This window comes from Rhinatrema bivittatum, chromosome 19, assembly GCF_901001135.1.
Source record: "Rhinatrema bivittatum chromosome 19, aRhiBiv1.1, whole genome shotgun sequence".
NCBI classification, from domain to species: domain Eukaryota; kingdom Metazoa; phylum Chordata; class Amphibia; order Gymnophiona; family Rhinatrematidae; genus Rhinatrema; species Rhinatrema bivittatum.
In genome coordinates this window covers 28,752,425-28,774,601 of record NC_042633.1, presented here as the reverse complement: position 1 = coordinate 28,774,601, position 22,177 = coordinate 28,752,425, and the positions used below count along the sequence as shown (strand labels likewise).

General features: G+C 44.1%; 1 protein-coding gene across 1 annotated transcript in view; it reads left to right on the top strand.

Annotated features, from left to right (window-relative positions):
- MSH5 (mutS homolog 5) overlaps nucleotides 1–22,177 on the top strand; it is an 86,256-nt gene that overhangs the window by 46,334 nt on the left and 17,745 nt on the right. The window contains exons 15-19 of the mRNA XM_029584326.1: nucleotides 2,887–2,996; nucleotides 3,375–3,455; nucleotides 11,778–11,865; nucleotides 18,137–18,323; nucleotides 21,574–21,700. Coding sequence (XP_029440186.1) covers nucleotides 2,887–2,996; nucleotides 3,375–3,455; nucleotides 11,778–11,865; nucleotides 18,137–18,323; nucleotides 21,574–21,700 — 593 coding nt within the window. The remainder of the gene's footprint in view (nucleotides 1–2,886; nucleotides 2,997–3,374; nucleotides 3,456–11,777; nucleotides 11,866–18,136; nucleotides 18,324–21,573; nucleotides 21,701–22,177) is intronic.

Below are 22,177 nucleotides of genomic sequence, written 5' to 3'. Positions count from 1 at the left end.
CTTCGGAATTGTTCTAGCATAACCGAAATTGGTTATGTGTTAATATGTGAATTTAACCGATACCGTCTTTGAAGGTTTGACTGAAGATCCATGTTTTGAGTTCCTTTTTAAATGATTTGATGTTGCTTTGTGAGCTCAGGTAATCTGGTAGTGAGTTCCATAATTTTGGGCCTGCAATGGAAATGGCTCTGTTTCTTGTGTTGGATAGCTTAGCTGATGGAAGTGATGGTATGACTAGGTGAAGTTTACTTGCGGTTCTTGTTGTGCGTTGTGCTCTGTGTATCTTTATGATGTTATTGAATGCATTGTTGTCTGCTTTGTATATTGATTTATTTGCATATGGCCACAGCTATCTATGTCACTCCCTTGGCATGATTACACATACGCAAGTCCCAATGGACTTTGAGGTCGCAGTGGCACCAGGCCACTCAGAACCTCCAGGATTGCATCAAAGTCACTTCGCCCCTCCGGGACTCTTTGTCCTGGTGGCAGGTACTTTCAAATCTGGAATGGGAGATCTCATTCCAAAGTCCTCCTACCCAAATTGTCCTAACCACGGATGCATCTACCTTGGGATGGGGAGCTCATGTAGATGGGCTCAGCACCCAGGGTCTCTGGTCTGCCCAGGAAAGCTGTTGCCAAATCAGTTTCCTGCAGCTCCAGGCAAACCGGTACACGCAATGGACTTTCAGAGATATCTAGCCAACAGAGTTATCCTGATCCAAACCGACAACCAGGTGGCGATGTGGTATGTCAACAAGTGGGGAGACTAAATTTTTAAAAAAGTAAGTACAGGAGGTACAGGGTTGTACCTCCTGTGTCAGGAAGCAGTTCAGATCTGGTCATGGGCCTTGTCCCATAGGATGGTGCTCAGGGCCATGTACCTGGCCAGGATGGAGAACGTGTTAGCGGGCAGACTGATTCGTGCCTTCGTTCCCCATGAGTGGTCCCCAGATATTTTGCCTCTGTGGAGCACGGATGTGGCTCTCTTCACATCCCCTTGCAACAGAAAGGTGTCTTGATTCTACTCCCTGTACAGAACAGATGGCAAACCAGCCTCGGACACCCTTTCCTGATATTGGGGTAAAGGTCTTCTGTCCGTGTTTCCTCTGATTCCCTTAGTGGCGAAGACTTACTTGAAGCTTTGCAAGGACAAGGACACTATGATCCTCATAGCCCCTTATTGGTCGAGACAGGTCTGGTTTCCACTCGTACGGAAGCTGTCCATCCAAAAACCGATCAGTCTTCAGACTTCCCCAGACCTCATCATGCAAGATCAAGGCAGGCTGAGACATCCCAACCTCCAGGCCCTGTCACTCGCAGCCTGGATTTTGAGAGGTTAGTCCTGCAACCACTTGATCTTTCAGATGCGTTTCAAGTCCTGGTGGCTTCTAGAAAGCCTTCCACTAGAAAGTCCTGTGGACTGAAGTGGAGGAGGTTTTCAGTGTGGTGAGAGCAGAAGGCCCTAGATCTTTTTCTCCTGCCCCACACAAAAACTAATTGATTACCTTGTACACCTATCGGAAGCTTGCTTGAAAACCAACTCCGTTAGAGTTCATCTGAGTGCAATTGGCACATATCACCATGGTGTAGATGATATGCCCATCTCTGTACAGCCTATAGTTGTATGTTTCATGCAGGGCCTGCTTCAATTGAAGCCTCCCGCTGTGTCTTGAGACCTCAACGTGGTGTTAGCTCAGCTGATGAAAGCTCCTTTTGAGCCGCTGTGCACCTGTGACCTGAAGTACCTGATCTGGAAGGTCATATTTTTGGTGGCGGTCACCTCAGCGCACAGGTTCAGCAAGTTTCAGGCCTTAGTGACTTATTCACCGTACACTAAGTTTTATCATGACAGAGTGGTCTTGCCTAAGGTGGTGACAGACTTCCTTCTTAACCAATCCATCATCTGTCAACATTCTTTCCCAGGCCCCATTCGCACCAAGGCAAACGAGCCCTGCATAGTTTGGACTGCAAGCGAGCCTTAGCCTTCTGTCTGGAGCGGACAGAAGCCCATAGACAAATCCACCCAACTTTTTGTTACTTTTGATAGGAACAGATTGGGCATTGCCAGACACTATCGAATTGGCTAGCAGGTTGCATCTCCTTCTGTTATGCTCAAGCAGGATTGCATCTTGGGGGTCATGTCAAGGTTCATTCTGTCCGTGTCATGGCAGCGTCTGTAGCCAACTTGCGAGCAGTTCCCGTGGAGTTCTGCAAGGCTGCAATGTGGAGTTCTCGCCACATATTTGCATCTCGCTATTGCTTGGATAGGGATGGCTGATGCGATAGTAGGTTTTGCCAGTCTGTCCTTTAGAATCTGTTTGAGGTGTAGAACCCAAGTCTCTTCCACCTAGGGCCTGTTGTTTGGGTTCAGGCTGTCTCCCCCTCTGTTACCAACAGCACCATTGTTATAGTGCCCGGTGGCACCTGGTTTGAGTGACTGTTGGTCCCCTTTTATGTTGGGGAGCAGCCTGTAGCTAGGGCTTCACCCCTGTATGAGGACTACGATTCTGCTCTTCCTCGGAGAAAGCAGAGTTGCTTACCTGTAACATGTGTTCTCAGAGGACATCAAGAGGTTAGTCCTCAATGAAACCCGCCCGCCACCCCGCAGAGTTGGGTTTCTCCTATTTTTGATTTATATATAATTCTAGTTTTAAGACTGAAGAGGGACCCCGTGTGGACTTGGCATGCCCAGTGTGCCAAGTCAAAGTTCTAGAAACATTGACATAAGTTTTACATGTCAGGCTTCATCTGATGTCACTCGTGTGAGGATTAACATCCTGCTGTCCTCTGAGAACACTGCTTGCAGGTAAGCAACTCTTCTTTCCCCATTTGGCTTATCTGTCTGGTGACCCTGTCCTAATATATCTCCCTGCTGTCTTGCAGAGAAGCGGAAGCTGATGGGCCTCTCGGACTTCCTGACCGATGTGGCCCGCAAGGAACTGGAGACCCTGGACAGCCGCATTCCATCCTGCTGTGTGATCTACATCCCGCTGGTGAGCGAACTGGGGGCAGGGGAGGACCACAGTATTCCTCACTTTCCCTACTGCACACACATACGCGTTTGCATTATTTATTAACAGTGGGGTACAGTAAACGACCAGTCATGGTTTTACCCTAGCTTTGGCAAAGTGAACTCGGGACTTCTTACCTGCATATTACTAATGATAATAAGATTACAGTAAGGACTTTAGCTCTTATTTCTGTAATAAAAGTAGAACTACAAGTGCATAGATGTAGGTGGAGGTAAACCAGGACTGGCTCAGAATCTGTGGGTAGTATATGATTTCCTGCCCACAGCCCAGCTTGCTTGATAGATTCCCAGTCTCTGGTTGAGGCCACACTGCTTTTAACGTCTTCTGTTGCTGTCTTAGATTGGATTCTTACTCTCCATCCCACGCCTGCCCTCCATGCTGGAGAAGGGCGACTTTGAGATAGATGGGCTGGACTTCATGGTGAGTCCTTTTATTTCTGCTGCATGGTGTTCCTCTTTTCTACATCCTTCCTGATACTCAGGGCCCACATGGGACTCTTCAACATACCTTTGGTGTTAACCCAAAGCCTTAGGATCCACTTGGGACTCTTCTTCTGCAGTCAGGCAAGCCAGTCCCCACAAGTGGGTTGTGCACGTCTACCAGCAGATGGAGACAGAGTAAAAGCTGATGTCATGGACATATAGCCCTGCCCTGACATCAGCCCACCAGTATTCTCCGTCTCCAGCAAATTGCTTACATACATGTCCCTTCTGGGGATTGCTTGTGGTAAAAAAAAAAAATAATAATAATAATGAGAAAAAAGAGAAGATGGATTTTCGGAAACTGCTTGAGTTCCTGAGGTGACACAAGTGGGTCCCTCCCTCAGTTGAGCATTTGCAGTCCAGGAGCCTGCCCCAGGCGTGGACTTAAAAAGATAAGCAGTTGGAGCCAGAGGGAGGGCTCGGCAGTGATGGCTTGTTCCCTCTTCCCCCATAGCCGGAGAACAGTTCATGTGCTCAGCGAGGGAAGGTTGAGCTCAGATATGCAAAAGAAGAAGAACGTTTAGGGAGGTTTTTAGTTTTCTTTTTCCTTCCTAACTGGGTCTCCTTCCCTTGGCACTTGGTGTGCATCGTGCTTCCCCCTTCCCTCTCAGTTCTCTGTGTTTATTGTCGAGCAGAGGCAGCGTGGGCTTGGCAGGTTGAGCAGCCCTTGGCTAGGGCCCCATTCGAAAGGCTCAGTTTCTTTAGCCACGGCGGTGTTTTTTCCCTTGTGCTGGCGTGTGAGCACGCTGTGCGGCGGTGCACAGATGTAAGCCCGCACGTGTGTGTGTACTTGGGCATGTAAGGCTGGGGCCTATATTTAGGCATATTCTTGAGCGCAGGGGTTTTGTGTGCATAGGTTATGTATGCACAGGCACTTGTGCGCATACCATGTGTATCTTCTTGGGCACATGCTATCTGAGCGCATACTGTTTCTGAGCACATCCTGTTGGGAGCGCATATTATTTGGGCGTATAATACCACAGAATCATATTGCGCATGTATTCCTTTAATTTTGGAATTTCTGCCGGAAGCTTGCTTAAAGGTTTGGCCCTTAACACCCTGAAAATTCAAGTAGCAACTCGCTTGTTATAGGGGACGAGTCAATGGCGGACCATTGTCTTCTCATCCATATTAAACGGTTCACAACCTTTGTCCACTGCGTAGTCTTTCCTTGCGGCTACTTACCTTGAAGGCAGTTTTTTCTTGTGGCAATCTGTTCAGCACGTTTGATTTCTGAGCTATACGATGTTCTTGCCGTGGGCTGTTTCGGTGCGTGACTTCCTTTCTTTTGCCAATAGTGATTTCAGGAGTTTCAATTGGATCACTCCTTTTCCCTGCCCATTACTGGACAGGGATAGTGCTGTGCTGGCTGATGTCGGTACAGTGCTATATATACAGTGACATCAGTGAGTCTGTTTGTCTCCGTCTCCATCTGCTGGTTGGAGTGCGTAACCCACTTGTATGGACTGGCCTGCCTGTCCTAGAGGAAGGGAAATTATCAGGTAAGAAGTAATTTCAGCTCGCTGCAGTTTGAGTCCTGAGAGTTATTGCTGTTATGGAATGGTATGGTGTCCTTTTTTTTTGTAGAATTTGTGTTACTTCACAAAGTGTTTGGCAGTGGGGAAAGTTTGTTTTGTTATCACTGAGATGACACCAGAATTTGAATATATATTTTTTTGCATGTCCTAGTTCTGTTCTGCACCCATTGGAAATCTTAAGTTCTTATGATTATTATGATTATTGCTGTTTTATTGTAGTTATATCATGAGTATTCATAAAAGAGTACTTTTTTTTATTATGTGATTGGATCTAATGTTTCTGTTAAATGTTCTTTGTTTACTTTTTACATGATATTATGTAATTTATAAGTTGCAATAAATATAACATAAATTTAATCCAGATTAATAAGGCATTTTTAATGTTGGTAAGTGCTTGAAATAATAGAATTAAAATATTTAAAAATGTCACTCATGATGCATGACGGCTATTGCAGACTTTTTAGAAATCCATTGTATGGTGCATGCTAAGGCATTATTTATCGATAACAGTACAACTAGTAGATCCTAGACCTGTATGCCTACTGTCCACCCATGTTAACCTTGGGCCCACCCAAAAATTCAGTTCTGGCTATGCCATTGGTTTGGAGGCTCAGTATTCAAACATAGTCGTTTAAGTAAGTTAGCTGGATAAGACTTGTCTGGCTAACTTACAAAGGATATTCAGCAGCATCTCGTTCTTGGGGTTGCTCCCACTTCTTAAAAAAAAAAAAAAAAAAAAAAAGACGCAGACTGTAAAGGAACAGGATAAATCATCAGAAGTCCAAAGTCTTAGAGCATATATGAGTGAGATTCATCACCAGCTTCAAGACCCTTCTTGCTACAAAAGTTTATGTGCAGATCCAACTAAACCTTTACAGAATGCCATCAAGAAAATAACAAGTGCTCTACAAGCTGGGTATTTATCCTGGCTTGAGTTTTGATTTTTGAACCCTAAACATCCATGTATACCTACAATTTATACTTTGCCTAAGATCTATAAGGACATGAGTAACACCCCCCCCTAGCAACCTATTATTTCCGCTAATGACTCAGTTCTTGAAAGGTTGTCCATTTATGTTGATTTTTTTTCTTAAAACCATTTGTCTTTGAAATTAAGTCCTATATTAAGGACACTACTCATTTTGTGAACATTTTAGATACTTTTGATGAGAACTGTTTGGGTTTGTATTTAGTCACAATGGATGTCAAATCACTATATGCCAGTATTCCCAAGGACGAAGCACTCAAGTTTTAGCAAAATTCTTAAGCAGTCGAGCATGTCCCCATTCTGTACCAATTCATTGTTTTACTTCAGCTGGCTACATTGTTCTTGACAAAAATTCTTATTATTTTTGAAGGCAAATTTTACCAGCAGATCTCCGGTACTGCGATGGGAGCTATTATGGCCCCCTCATTGGCCAACCTTTTTATGTCTGATTTTGAGGACTGCTGGATTTCACATTCTCCTTTTAGTGACCAAATTAAATTGTGGAAGAGGTACATTGACGATGTGTTTGTTTTGGAATAGTTCAATAGAGGATTTACATGCTTTCCATTGATGGATTAACTCTAGCGATCAACACATACAATTCTCTATGAGTTTTGATCATTAATGAATCTCTTTTTTAGATCTCAGAATTGTTAAAATGTCAGATGGGTTCTATTGTCACCACTGTATTTTCAAAGCCCATGGATCACAATATCTTTCTTCATTTCACAAGTTTTTACTCACCACAGTCGAAACAAAGTTTACCTTTTTCTCAGTTCTTGTGTATCAGGAGAAATTGTATAAATATTAAAGAATTCAAAGATCAGTCTAGCAAGCTTTCTGCAAAGTTGCTCAAGCATGGATACTTCTGCATAAAGAGGGTGTATAAAAGAGCGCTTTTTTCAAACAAGAACATAAGAACATGCCATACTGGGTCAGACCAAGGGTCCATCAAGCCCAGCATCCTGTTTCCAACAGAGGCCAAACCAGGCCACAAGAACTTGGCAAGTACCCAAAAACTAAGTCTATTCCATGTTACTGTTGCTAGTAATAGCAGTGGCTATTCTCTAAGTGAACTTAATAGCAGGTAATGGACTTCTCCTCCAAGAACGTATCCAATCCTTTTCTAAACACAGCTCCACTAACTGCACTAACCACATCCTCTGGCAACAAATTCCAGAGTTTAATTGTGCGTTGAGTGAAAAAGAACTTTCTCTGATTAGTTTTAAATGTGCCCCATGCTACCTTTATGGAGTGCCCCTAGTCTTTCTATTATCCGAAAGTGTAAATAACCGATTCACATCTACCCGTTCTAGACCTCTCATGATTTTAAACACCTCTATCATATCCCCCCTCAGCCGTCTCTTCTCCAAGCTGAAAAGTCCTAACCTCTTTAGTCTTTCCTCATAGGGGAGCTGTTCCATCCCCTTTATCATTTTGGTCGCCCTTCTCTGTACCTTCTCCATCGCAACTATATCTTTTTTTCAGATGAGGCTTGAATCTGGCCATAGAATGGAATTACTGTTATCTGGTAAGCCAAATTCGTCTTGTACACAGGAAGTCCTTACTTTTGTGGCCTACTATTCGATGTTGATTCTCAACATCAGTAAAATCATTCAGTGACATCTGCCTGCATTAGGACTACATCCCTGTTTTAAGGACAAAAAGATCCATTTTGCCTATACCAGATCTAGAAACTTAAAATTGTTTCACTCACTTTATTACCTTTATTTTCTGCCTTTGCAAGATGTTACATAGGGAAAACCAAAAGAACATTCAGAAGACGTATCTTGGAACATAAAAGCTGTTTGAAAACCAACAAGTTGGAGGTACCACTGCTTTCCCATTTTATGGATAAACAACATGATTTTTCATCTTTCAAATGTTTCATCATTAATCAAGAGAAGCATTCGTGGCGATGATCGGGACCGTTCACTAACTCAACTTGAGCAAAGATGGATTGTCATACTCCAATCTGTGAAGCCCCTAGGCTTGAATCTGGCCACAGAATGGGCTGCTTTTTCGGATATAGAATATATAGTGTTACAATTACATTAACCATGCATGTTATTTTAGCATTAACGTGCATGTCCCGTGTAGGCTAAAACATGCTCTGTGCATGCTTGGGCATTTTTGCATCTAAAGCTCAATTAAGAGCAAATTCTAAATGTGGTGTTTCATCTAAGTTTGCAGTGCTGTTTTCTAGCATTTTATGTTTCATAACTCGCACACTTTCTTTTGTGCCTCGATTTCACCCTGAGGCAGTGAAAGTGAAACGCTGGTCAATGTCAGTTGTTGGGCAGGTTGCCCTTTTGATTTAACTTTGAATGACCCGTTTAAATGCGGCAGTTGGATAACTTGTTTTTCGATCCTATAAGAAGTAACCTGTTCATTTATGTGAGAAAAAAAAAAGGAAAAAGTTTCTGCTTAAGTTAAGTTGTTTTCATATAGAAAATTCTTCAAAAAAATTTTTAAAAGCCTAAAAAATTAGCATGTGAACTGTTTTAGTCTAAACAATAAAGGAAGGTTGGAAGTTTTTTGACCAATGCTTACATCGGTATTTATATATTTATTTGCGTTTATAGCTGCTAATGCATTAGCATTCCTTAACGAGTTTCAGTAATGGCATACAAATACATCTGAGGTCTTTTTCTCATTACTTTACACTTCTAGTTGTAATTGTTCCATGCACTGTTTTCTGAATTTTTTGGTAAAGAAATGTTTTGGTGTGAGCTGGTCTTTCTTCCATTCATTCTCAAAACATTATTGACTGAATGTCCAAACTAGAGCTTCCTTTGGTTCAGAAGTATTGAGAGTTGGTTTTGGCGGGTTTTTCTGCCCACCCGAGGGTTAGTTGATTACATCTCATGCGTCTGAGTTGGTCTGGTTGAAGAAATGTATTCTTTCCTGATAATTTCCTTTCTTAAGTCTAGCCAGACCAGTCCAGGACCCTCCCTATTCTGCCAAACGTTTCTTACAGCTGTGTTTATTTGACGAAATAGAGCTTACGGTATGTTTCCAATGGGAAGTGGTAAGCACCGAGTCTATAGTTGTATAAGGTGGGTTGTTTTTTTCTCTCCTAATTGTTCTTTCTCAAAGCCCCCTGCCTTAGGGAGGTGGGGGGTGGGAGTTATTCTTAGTTTGTTACAGAAGTTACTGGCAGGCTGAGGTCAGATGGGTGCCTGTAAGGGGTGAAATTATCAGGTAAGAATAAATTTCTCCTTTAGCAATGAAAGAGGATGTTTGTGACCAGCTCCCACAAAAGTCTCTCGGTGGGTAAATATCCATGCGCTTAGCTCTAGTGCAGTTAACATTTTATCTAGATATATGGATATTTATTTATTTTAATTAGTTTTTGTTATCTGATTTTGCTTTATTTTCATCTTTTAGTGTCCATTCTCTTCTGAATTTCATATTGTCTTTTTTTTTTTACCCTCAAATTCATGGCTATATTTTTTCTTTAGGTTAACCCAAAACAAAAACAATTTTTTTGTTTAATGACCTCATACCAGGCTTAATAGTGCAAATTCTTCACAGTCATTCGCCATTATGTGCGGGATAGCATGTATTGGTTGTTACGGTTGTGGACCCTTGGGCCGGCTGAAACAGTGGATGGTAAACTGCGGAGGCCCACAGCGAGTGTCTCAGCCGGAAGGCGGCACTGAAGAGACTCGGAAGAGGCTTCACCACTGGAAGTCGCGGTCCCCCCAGGAGGAGCCCGTAGAGACCCGGACCTCTTGGACTTAGGTGGGATCCTATGCGACCAAGGGTCCGGAAGGCGGCCAAAGAGATGGATGAAGGACGGCTGGGCCCAGGTAGCTGAAGAGTCTTCACCCTCAGAAGCCCGTGGCTCCCCCGGGAGGAGCCCATGAGAGCCCGAGCTGCTGGGACTTAGGAGAATCCTCTGGGCCAGCGAGTACTGGATACCTGAGATGATGGAAGAAGCCGAAGTCGGAGTCCAAGAGCGAAGCCGGGTCAGAAGCCAGAAGTCCGATATCCAAACCAAAGCCAGGGACGTAAGCCGAAGACAGAGTCGTGGGACGGAGTCGGGTCAAAGCCAGAAGTCCGAGAACAAACCAAACCAGGAGCGGAAGCCGGAGACGTGGTCAGGAGACTAAGCAGGGTCAGAAGCCAGGAGTCAAGAGTCAGCAGAGGCAAACCGAAGTCCAAAGCAGCAACTAAAGACACAGAAGACTGTGGAACCTCTTTGCAAGGCCTTGAACTGCTGCAGCTGCTGGGTTTAAATGGCCCGGCAGCGTCTGACATCATCAGGGACTGTTCCTGTGTTTTCCCGCACTGGCCCCTTTAAGAGGGAACCCTAGCGTGTGTGCGCCTAGGGGGCGGGGCCAGCCAGGAATCAGCGCCGGCGTCTCCCCTGCAGGGAGAACGCCGCGGAGGGCCACGTCTTCGGCCTTGGAGGCCAGGGGAAGGCATCTTTGCGGCCGGGCCGGCCGCGTGGTAAGTGGAGGTCCCGGGGCACGGCCCGGGACCGTAACATTGGTTGCTTTTCACCACGCTATATTTAATCATCGGTCGATTAAAGTTTTTTTCATTCTCATCATATCTAAAATATAGGTGATTGTAATATATGCACCATTTATGTGAATAAAGTCATTTTGTGAACTTGTTGCATTGTCCCTTTTTTTCATTGCATTATTTTGCATAGTTATATACAGTTTTCCAGCTACATAGCTTTATCATGGAGAAACACTTTTTTGACCCATTGTCTAGAGGTATTGACAAGCTGCCCGACACGGTCCGTGTTTTGGCTGAACACCTTCCTCATAGGGCCATCTATGAAAAAACAAATACACATGATTTTATCTATAACAGTAAACCAAAAATTATTATTTTGCACGGTAATCGAGGTACTAAAGATTGACTAAGTTCAGCGTCTCTTAACTCCGTCATCCGGTAGTGTGTTTCTTCCACCGGAGAGGGGACGTGTGAGCGCCATTTTTAAAGGGCTCTTGGCCAATGTAAGGACTCCACGTAAAATGATGATATTGACGTCAGATAATCCACATGAATACGGTAGCTAATAATCACAGGATGGTATACCATTCAATAGCTGCATTTAACCCGTCCGGGTGTACACAGCTAAGTAGCTGGAAAACTGTATATAACTATGCAAAATAATGCAATGAAAAAAAGGGACAATGCAACAAGTTCACAAAATGACTTTATTCACATAAATGGTACATATATACCATCTCCACTATCGTTTACCTTGTTGAATTAATAACCTGTCCTTTCTCTTCCTTCTCTGCCAAGTTCTTATCACCCTGTTATATGTAACTGCCTTTTCCGCACCATTGTTTTAGTTTAAGTTTACTATGCACCCCTGTTTTATGTGAACCAGCATGATGTGACTGCGGTCTCGAATGCCGGTATATAAAAATCCGAAATAAATAAATAAATAAATATATTACAATCACCTATATTTTAGATATGATGAGCATGAAAAAACTTTAATGATCGATGATTAAATATAGCGTGTTGAAAGCAACCAATACATGCTATCCCGCACATAATGGCGAATGATTGCAGAATTTGCACTATTAAGCCTGGTATGAGTTCATTAAACAAAAAAATTGTTTTTGTTTTGGGTTAATATTATTGGTAAATAGAGGTACTTTAGTCTTTCATTTTCACCTATTGTTTTCACGACAAATACCTCGCTTAGAATTTTGTGAGAAGAGCATTCACGAGTATATTTTTTCTTTGCCATCAGTTCCTGTCAGAGGAGAGGCTGCACTATAGAAGTGGCAGGACCAAGGAGCTCGATGCCATGCTGGGAGACTTGCACTGTGAGATCAGAGGTAAGAACTTTTATCCATAGACAGAGTGATTAGATACTAGAAAAAGAGATGATAGATGGATTAGTAGAAGCTATAAAAGATAAACTAGATTTATGGATGGTGGGGTGGTTAGATAGATAGATGAGTGAATGAATAGATGTAACTTATTTTTAAAATTAGTGTGGTTCACATGTGATAAAGGCAAAATGGGCAGAGGAAATGGTGTGGGTTGTAGGAAGTGCCCTAGTGGTTAGGGCAATGGGCTGAGAACTAGGGAAACCCAGTGTCATGGTCTAGCAGGCTGGAATCGGGGATCATTCACACACAATTGACACAGGGCTGCAGGCAGGACTGAAGATGGTCTTCTTCCTATACTAGCCACCTCCCCTGCATGTTGGGCCTTGGGTTCTGGCGGCTGGCAGGACTTAACTGAAAGCACGGCTGATGCTTGAACATGGCATAGACTGGGAGCAGGAACATGATACAGGCTGAGAGATGGATATAGGCAGGGCTGGAGACAAGGACTGGGATCAAGGGCAGGCTTGGACCGGAAGACAGGGGCAAGGCCTGGAAAACAGATGTAGCAAGCTACTATAAACCAGGTTCCTGCCCCCATGAGCTTATCTTGTGTTGAAGCCTTACAATGTGGACCGAGCTGCATCTGGATCTGAGTGATGAATTTTGGACCTGTCAAAAAAGGGTTTTCAACCCTGCAGAGACTGCAAGCTGCTGCAGCCAAGGTGAAAGAATATAAAAATGTCAAAAACCCCTGTGTGCTCTCCTGTGAATGACAAATGTTCTGCAAGAACCAGCATCCAGCACTCACAGTGTTAACAAGTTGGGATAAGGTCTGTACTATTTATCCTGCCTTGAGAACAGCACTACGTAGCCAGCAGAGGAAGAAATCAAAGGAATGCTGGGAGATCTTTTAAGGAAGAAAAGGTGCAAATTGTCTGGCTCTGTTTGTGTATGGGGGGCAGGGACAGCAAGGAGTTGGAGCCAGGAAGAGAGGAGTGCATCTGGCAGCCCTGCAATCAGTTCTTCTCCTGAAAAGCTAATTATCGAGAGGGAAAGAAAGAAGTCTATGCTCTGAGGAAATAGAGAGACAAACAGCTGTTCTTGCTTCTTAGCCGAGCTACATGTAAAATTCCATAAAGGGACGGAGGAACCAGGAGCTGAGAGACTTCCTTTCCAGAGAAATTCAGGCCCAGGAGACATGGATAGTTCACCCTCCTAAGAGACCGAGTTAAGTAATCTAAACTTTGCACAGAGTATTTTAGCAGAGAAGGGAGAAGGTTTATTTCCTTGCCTTTTGTCACAAATTCAGAATCTCATCTTAACTGCTTCAGCCTATCAGCTGAAGTCAAGCATAAACCCTTGTTGGCATGTACAGGCACATGAGATAGGGGAAAGAGAAGCTGATGGACCGTGGTCTTTCTGTAAGAGACTAAAATCAGGCCGGCTTTTTGTTTAGTACCAAGTAAACCATTTGGGGAAGCCAAAGGCTTTTCCACTGCCTAAGAAGGTGAAGAAACTGGTGAACCAGGAATGGGATTTTCTGGAAACTGGTCTCCAGTTGGCTAGGGCAATGACAAAGTTATACCCTTTAACGGAGGATGCTTTGCAACTACTAGTATTGCCTAAGGTGGATGCTGCAGTGTCTCTGGTCACCAAGAAGATGACCATTCTGGTGACGGGATTGGTTGTGTTAAAGGATGCTCAAGACCACAAGCTGGAAATTCAGCTGAAGAGGATGTTTGAGGTCTTGGCTTTGAGCCTACGAGTGGTGATCTGTGGTAGTCTCATGAAAAGTCCTGTTTGCACTGGGTGCAGAAGTCTCAGGAGAAGACCTTAGCCAATTCTAGCGATGCTAGGCAGGCAGCCCAGGTGGAGGCCGGGGTTGCATATATGGCTGACACATTGTATGATTTGATCTGGACTTCGGCCAGGAGTATGGTCGTGGTGGTCTCAGCGCACCAACTTCTGTGGTTACCGAATTGGTTGGCGGATATGTGGTCCAAGACTAAGCTCTGTAATCTTCCTTTAAAGAAAAGTTTTTGTTTGGAGAGGACCCTGGAGCAGTTGATGAAGATTTTGGGATAGTCAAATGGAAACAAGCTGCCGGAGGACAAGAAGACCAGCAGGGAGGCTTTCCAGACTTCGCCCTTTTTTGGGATACGAGATGGTTTTGTCCCAACAAGAGCTCTTTGAAATTTTTGCTGAAGCAGGGATCAGTCCTTTCGGGGTTCCCAGAGACCTCCAAGAGAGAGCTCCAGTCAAGGCACCAGAAGTGGTAAGCCATCGCAATGAAGCCAGGCTGGTCCACTCTCTCAGGGAAGTGGTCAGGGGATGCCTAACACGATTTTACAAGGAGTGTACCACTTTGGAGCAATGGGTGCTAAAGGTGATAAGAGACAGCTATGCCTTAGAATTTTCTTACCCCATCAAGGAAGTCTTCGTAGTGTCACATTGCATGTCCTGCGGCAAGTAGGAAGCGATTCTGGATACATTGTGTTGCCTTCAGCAGTTAGGTACGATTGTTCTGGTGCCATCAATGGAGCAGGGTTGAAGGAGGTACTCAATTTACTTTGTGGTTCCCAAAAAGGAGGGGACTTTTCGACCCATCCTTGACCTGCAGAAGGTGAATGCGGCGCTGCAAGTACCCTGATTTTGTATGGAGACATTATGGACAATAATAGCAGCGGTCCGTTGAGGGGAGTTCTTGGCTTCATTGGCATTTATGGAGGCTTATTTGCATGTACCTATATGCGTGAATCATCAGAAATGTATTCATTTCATGGTGCTGGGTCAATATTTCCAGTTTCAGGCCCTTCCATTCAGACTAGCGACAGCACTACGCACTTTCACGAAGATGATGGATGTGGTGGTGGCGGCGCTTTGAAGGGAAAGGGTCCTAGTTCATCCTTACCTGGACAACTGGGTTGTCCAAGCAAAGTCAGAGGAGGAAAATCGTCAGTTGGTTCAGAGGGTGTTGGAGATGTGGTGAACCTAGGAAAGAGTCACCTGGTTCCGACACAGACATTGGAATACTTGGGAGCGAGTTTCGACACCAGATGGGCAAAGTGTTTCTGATATTTTATACTTGTTGATGTATTGTGTTTTTTTTTTTTATTTTAGTGTAGAATGTATGTGTTTATATTGTATTGTTTTATGAATGTTTTATTGTGATCCGTGTCGAACTGATCTCTGGGGTCAGCGGAATATAAGTATTTTAAAATAAATAAATAAAATAAGGATTCTGGTCTGGCTTCTGTGAATGCTGGTGCCCAGGCCTGGGATTATCTTCAAGTGCTGGGTTCTATGGCATCTCCGCTGAATTTGGTGCCATGGTCCTTTGCCCATATGCGTCTGCTCCAGAGGGCACTTCTACCCCGTTGGAACCCGTTGTCTGAGGAGTTTCATCGGCCCTTACTGCTGCAGGGGGATCTCCAGATCCAGTCTCTCATGGTGGCTCTCTCTGCCCAATTTGGAGAAGGGTGTGGATCTGGAGGTTCTGGACTGGGTCACGATGACCTCGGTTGCCAGTCTCAGAGGTTGGAGGGCGGTCTGCCAAGGGCAGACGGCACAAGGACTGTGGTCACCAGTAGAAGCATCCTGGTCTATTAATCATTTAGAAACTAGGGCTGTGCGCAGTGCATTGGTGGAGTTCCTTCCGCAAGTTCAGAGTTGAATGGTCAGAGCGTTCTTGGACAGTGCAACAACAGTGGCATATATCAATTGGCAGGGTGGGATGAAGAGTCAAAGTGTAGCTCTGGAGGCTCAGGAATTGTTTGTTTGAGCAGAACAATATCTGGAGGGGATTGTGGCATCTCATGTGGCCAGAGTGGACAACATACAAGCGGACTTTCTCAACAGACAGCAGTTGGATCCGGGGGAATGGGAGCTGTTGGCAGAGGCTTTGGATCTCATTCGAGCCAGGTGGGGCAGCCCCCAGCAGGATTTAATGGCGACCTGAGGCAACGCCAAGCAGCATGGTTCTTCAGTTGCATAAGAGAGGTAGGGGCCGACGGGATCGACGTTCTGGTTCTTTTGTGATCAACGGGAATTCTGCTTTACTTGTTTCCTCCATGGTCTCTCATATGTCGAGTGTTGTGGCACATAGAGCGACATTCATGCACGGTTCTGGTAGTGCCAGAGTGGCCGCGGCATCCGTGGTTCGCAGATCTGATTCATTTCGCTGTGGACGGGTCCATCTGGTTGGCTTATCTGCAAGGTCTGCTCAGGCAAGAGCCTGTCTCTTCAGATCGGGTTGATCGCTTTTGTCTTGTGGCTTGGCTTTTGAGAGGAAACTATTAAAATCCAAAGGGTACTCGGAGTTGGTTGAGGCTACATTGCTACAGACAAGGAGGCCAGCCACTTCGCTGGCTTATGTCAGAGTGTGGAGAGTGTTTGAGTCCTGGTGTATAGAGGAGGACCTGGACCCATTGTGAGTGGATATTCCGTACATCTTGGCCTGTTTGCAGCAGGGCTTGTCAAAGGGTTTGGCCTACACTTCACTTCAGGTACAGGTAGTGGCTTTGGGTTGTCTTTGGGAGAAGTTACAGGGAAGACCTTTGGCTTCCCATCTGGATATCATACATTTTCTCAAGGGGGCCAAGCGTTTGTGACTGCCAATGAGAAGAATGTGTCCCTTGTGGAAAATTAACTTGGTATTGCTACGTTTTTGTGGGCATCCGTTTGAACCTTTATGGAGGGCATCGCTGAAAGACCTCACCTTGAAAGCGATGTTTCTGGTAGCGATTTCTGGATTTTGGAACTTCAGGCCCTATCCTGAAGGGAACCGTTCCTGTGGATTTCAGAGGATGGTGTGACTTTGCGTACTGAACCCTCATGTTTGCCGAAGATGATTTTTCTTTTCTACCTCAACCAGACTGTGGACTATCGGCATTTTTGAATTTGTCTACAGAGCAAGTGCATGCGAGGGAGCTTCACTTGTTGGATGTGCGGCGGACCTTGATGCATTATCTTAAGGTCACTAACAATTTCCGATGATCAGATCATCTGTTTGATTACTTGGGGGCACAAAAAAAGGAGCCAAAGTATATAAAGCCACTATTGCTCGATGGTTAAAGGAGACTATTTTTTCGGCCTATCTCTGTAAAGGCCGGAAGGTTCCGGAGGAGTTGCAGGCGCATTCTACTAGAATGCAAGCGGTCTTGGGCGGAGTGTTAGTTGGAATTGCCTCAAGAGATCTGTAGAGCGGCGACATGGTCTTCACTTCACATTTTCACCAGGCATTACCGCTTAGATGTGCAGGCGCCAGAGGAGGCAAGCTTCAGTGAGGATGTCCTGATCGCGGGTCTTTCAGGGGCCTGCTCAGTGTAGGGGAGCCTGGGTATATCCCACTTGTCTGGACTGGTCTGGGGTATGAACAGAAAAGGAAAATTGATTCTTACCTGCTAATTTTCATTCTTGAAATACCACATATCAGTCCAGAGACCTGTCCCCTGGTTCTAAAAGACTGACATGGTTGTGATAAGTGTTTAGGCAGAGCTTATTATATGTATATGTCCTACGAATGTCGGTATATTAAAAGTTCATAAATAAATAAATAAATAAATAGTATATAGTTGGAGCTTTTAGAACGGTTAGGTTTTCAGTTCCTTGTTGAATGTGAGGGCTCTACTTCAGGGGGCTCCAACTATGATCAGCCTGGTAGGAGACATTGTTCATTGAATTTGAGTTTGTGGCTCTACTTGGCTTGGGTACAGGTCAATACTGAATGACTGCAGGTGGCACTCTCTGTTATGTAGCAGTGCCTGAAAAGTTTTTATTCTCTGCCTCCATCTGCTGGTAGGGTTACAAAACTCACTTGTCTGGACTAATCTGTGGTATTTCAAGAACGAAAATTAGCAGGTAAGAACCAATTTTCCTTTATATTTCTATTTTGTGAGCATAAAACTTGCTGCATTGGCAGTAAGGTTTACGCTCACAAAATGTGTGTTCAAGAGCAGGTAAACCTATGCGTTCAGGTGAGCACACCTTTCTGCATCGGCCTGTTAGATCATAAACCCTATGGGGAAGGGAATTATCATACCTGAACACTTATCACCATTGTACAGTTTTGTGTACAACCAGTAGGGCTATAAAAATGATAAGTATTATAGGTTTAAGTCTCACAGCCCATAAGGGAGGGGAGGGGTTTCCCACAAACCCAGTGCCACAGGTTTGTGAGCAAGGAAAGTAAATTATTTCTGCAACAAGCCATTGCGTATTTATGTATTCCATGGCTGGCCCTTCTGTATCCTGTGTTGTGCATCTCGTCGTGTAGACCATGAGGCCCTGATTATGCACCAGTTGCAGACCAAGGTCCTGGAGAAATCGCAGGTGCTGAGTGAGGTGACGGAGTATGTGGCACAGCTGGATGTTCTGCTGGCACTGGCGGTCGCAGCCCGGGAGAGCAATTATAGCAGACCTAGCTTCTCCCAGTGCAGAGGCATTCGTATCAAGGATGGCAGGTGAGAGCAAGCTCCTCGAGTCCGAACTGGTCTGTGGTAAGTCATGCTTTACTGCAGCTTTTGCTTTGAAAATTGGGGCAAAGAAGCAGTCCTGGATTTGTCAATAGGCACCCATTATGCTTGGACCTAGGGCAGCAAACATTCAGAGGCAGCAGGCTGGTCAAGATTTGCTGCATTCCAGTTCTGCTAAATTTCATTCAGCAGAGAGCAGCACTCTGCTACCCTGTAACAGCAGGGAAGTGGATAGGTGGGTGAAAGTGCCTAGGGTTGGCAAAATTCTAAATCTGTCCCTGCAAAGAAGTCCACGAGTAAAAAGTATGTGTGGACTTTGTCCCAGTGCAGACAGTTTGAAAATTGTCCCCATAATGTTTGGGAAACGTTTTTTCATGAAAATGTGATTTGTCGACCTCTGTGGATCTCTGTTAATTGAGTAGTTGTTATTGTCTGTACTCAACCATTTAGTGTTATTTGTACCATTTAGTGTTGTTTGTAAATTATTCCTATAAGCTAATAAGAAATCTATTATTACTTTTACCTGGCATCAAGGTGTTTTAGTATTATTAAGGTAAGACTTGTCAGATACTTATATAAAAAGTGAGTGATCAGTCTGGACCTGAACTTGTTCTCTGTTCCTCTTCATAAAAATCAAAAGTATAACAAATAAAGAATGGACACATTTTAATATTGGCATCATGAGGGAGTTCAGAGGCTGAAAATTGGCCTCCACAAGACCCGTTTACTGTTGACGTGCAAATGGGAAATACAGTTTGGATTTCATTATGTTCTGTGAGGTCCATATTCAGTCACCATTCGGATAGCAGTTAGTCGGATAAACGTATCCAGCTAACTTTGGAGGGATATTCAATAGTACAGCCGCACTGATGAATATAGCCAGCTAACTTGGCCCGACTAAGACTCGGCTGGCTAAATTAGTTGGTTAACTTTGAATATCAGAGTAAGCTGGATAACTTAGCTGGCAAACTCAGCTCCTCCCAGTTACGCCCCTGGAATGCCCTTAACTTTCTAGCCAGCTAAATTCTAGCTGACTAACTTATTAGCTGGCTAAAATATAGCATATTCTTTTAGTTGAATAACTTCTGAGTTATCCATCTAAATGCTTCTGAATATGAACTTCTGTTTCATAAGAGAGGCCGATTTTCAAAGGGTTCAGGCTCCTAACTTTGGGAAGTAGGGCTCCTACATTGACCCCTTTGAAAATGTACTGAATGCCTAATTTCTTATCATCCTACTGCACCAGTTCAGATGGGTTGTTTTTCGCAGATGGAGATAGAGGACATACCTTTTTCTGTGCTATTACTGGCTGTTACCATTTTGCAGTTCCAGCCAAAAGCCAGTATTTTTATGTGAAAAACAATAGAAGAAAAAGCTAAGAATGATTCAAACTCTTAAACATATTCTTTATTTGAAACACATAAAGGATCCTCCAAAGAAATGAGCCTTCCAAACTTTTCTTGGATTAATGATCCCCAGCCTAAGCCTTCTAAACTTGCGCAAGTCTGTTGGCCACCGTAGAGACCTTCCTGGTGGGACTTGGTCCTGTTAAGCAATTGCCGAGGTCTGGACAAACCGTAATTCATTCCTTTTGTAAGAAAGCTGCCACCTCTGCCATTCCCTTGAAAAGATTCTTAGAGCCCTGAAGAGACTAAAATGGGAGTGCCCTGAACTGAAAGGGCTTTTTCAGGATGCAAAAAATGGAGAACCCTATGATAATCTTCCCAGATAGGAATATAGAAGTAAGCCTCAGAAAGATTCCAAGAAGAGAGAAACGTGTAGTGCCACACAGTCACTAATATGGAATGGGAAATGTGAAGACTGCTGATTAGCACTGTCACAAAATAAATGGAGTACTGACCCGTGCCCCTGTACTTCACATGGAATTGGAACCACTGCTTGCAAGTGCAGAAGCTACTCAAGAGCAGTAAGAACAGCTGGCTTACATGGGCTCTGGAGGAAGTATCTGCTGCCCCTGCCGTAGCCGCAACCGGCGAGGCTACACAACTAGATTCCAATAACGCCATGCAAGACAGCTTCCAGGAAAGCAGCACTGCACTGCAGCCAAGCCCCCTCCGGCCCTTCAGAGAGCTGCTGTTCCCAGCGCAAGCTCCTGAGCTCTGTATACATCACAGATGGTGATCTGCACCAGGAAAGATGTGGATGACTAAAATCTTTCTCTCCTGGTGATCTTTCAGGGCTGTGCCACCTATTATTGGAATAGCTGTTTTGCAAGCACTCGCCAAAACCAGTGCAATCTGCCAGAGCATCTGAAAAAAGGCATTGTGTGGCATCCAGTGACAGCGAATACTGGCTTTTTGCTGGCGCTGCCCCATGGTAACGACCAGTGATGATGTCACAGAAAAGGCGTGTCCTCTGGCCGCATCTGCTAGTACGGGGAGAAAACCCATGTGTTCTGGACTTAGGTTCCTAAATTTGAGCCTAAGATGGTTATGATTTCACAATAGGGCCTTAACATGTAAGTGAGAGAGAGAGACTGTATAGAAATCAATGTCACTCTATTTAATGCACTATAAGAGGGGCCACTTTTAACTCTGTGTGGGGTTTGTGAGGGTGGGGTAGGTTTGGGGGGCGGTTACATACACAGTGGTACAAACAGCAAAATTTACATCACTGAAGATTGTATGTTGTTTGAATCGATGGAAGGTACACGAGGAGTTGATTTATACTTGTTTGAAGCTAGGTAGAGAGTACATTGTACAAATCAACTCCTCGTGTACCTTTCATCAATTCAAACAGAAAATCTTCAGTGATGTCAACTTTGCTGTTTGTACCTCTGACTGTGTATGTAAAATCACCCCCACCCCCCCCCCAAACCCCACACCAAGTTAAAAGTGCCCTCTCTTATACAGTGGTATAAATAGAGAGTGACATATTGATTTCTATATAGAGTATCTCTCTCTCTCTCAGAAGTGATGTGTTTAAATAACACAAGGAAGCGTGTGATTCCTAAACACACCCCTTTTTTTTAATCACAGGCGCTATTTCTACTATAAATACGGCATTTTGATAAATGTAGGGGTTAGGTGCTTAAATTTAGTAACTCAACTTATTTTGAATATTGGCCTCAAAGTATTTAATCATTAAAACTAATAGTTTCCTTTCAAATTAAAAAAGAAAAAGAATTGTGAGCTAAGGTGCAGCAGCCTTGTTCTACAGAGAGCAAGTGATGGTGCTGTCAAAGGCTCTTTACCACAGCTCAGGCTTCTTTCTCCAGGCATCCACTCATGGAGCTGTGCACAAGAACCTTCGTTCCAAACTCCATGGAAAGCAGTGAACAGACTGGCAGGATAAAGATACTCACGGGGCCAAACTCCTGTGGGAAGAGTGTGTACCTAAAGCAGGTAGAGCAGCAGGGTCTAAGAGAGATTCAAAGTTCACAAACCCAGGAAGAACCGCTTTGAAAATGGATTTGGCACACTACAATGCAGTATTCCATTCTCAACTCTCTGGATTTGGACACTATGATGTTATTTCAAAGGTTTGGCCAGTAACTTTTCAAGTTACTTGGACAAAACCCGAGATTGGAATATTTCCCCCAGCTGACTGCTAAATGTTGTCAGGATATTAAACTCATTACCCTCCCAAAATTTGACTGGATGGAACGAGGCAGTGATAGAGGCATTCCGGGGATGTGGTTATATTTTAGCCAGTGAGCACTGACTTTATCTGGGTACGTTCAACAGAACACTTATCCGGGTATAGTTATCTAAGTAACTTTCCTGGTCACGGCCCACTGAAAATCAACCTGTATGAGGTCTGTATTGAGTAATGTATTTATTTTATTTATTTATAAAATGTATATACCACCCATCAATTAC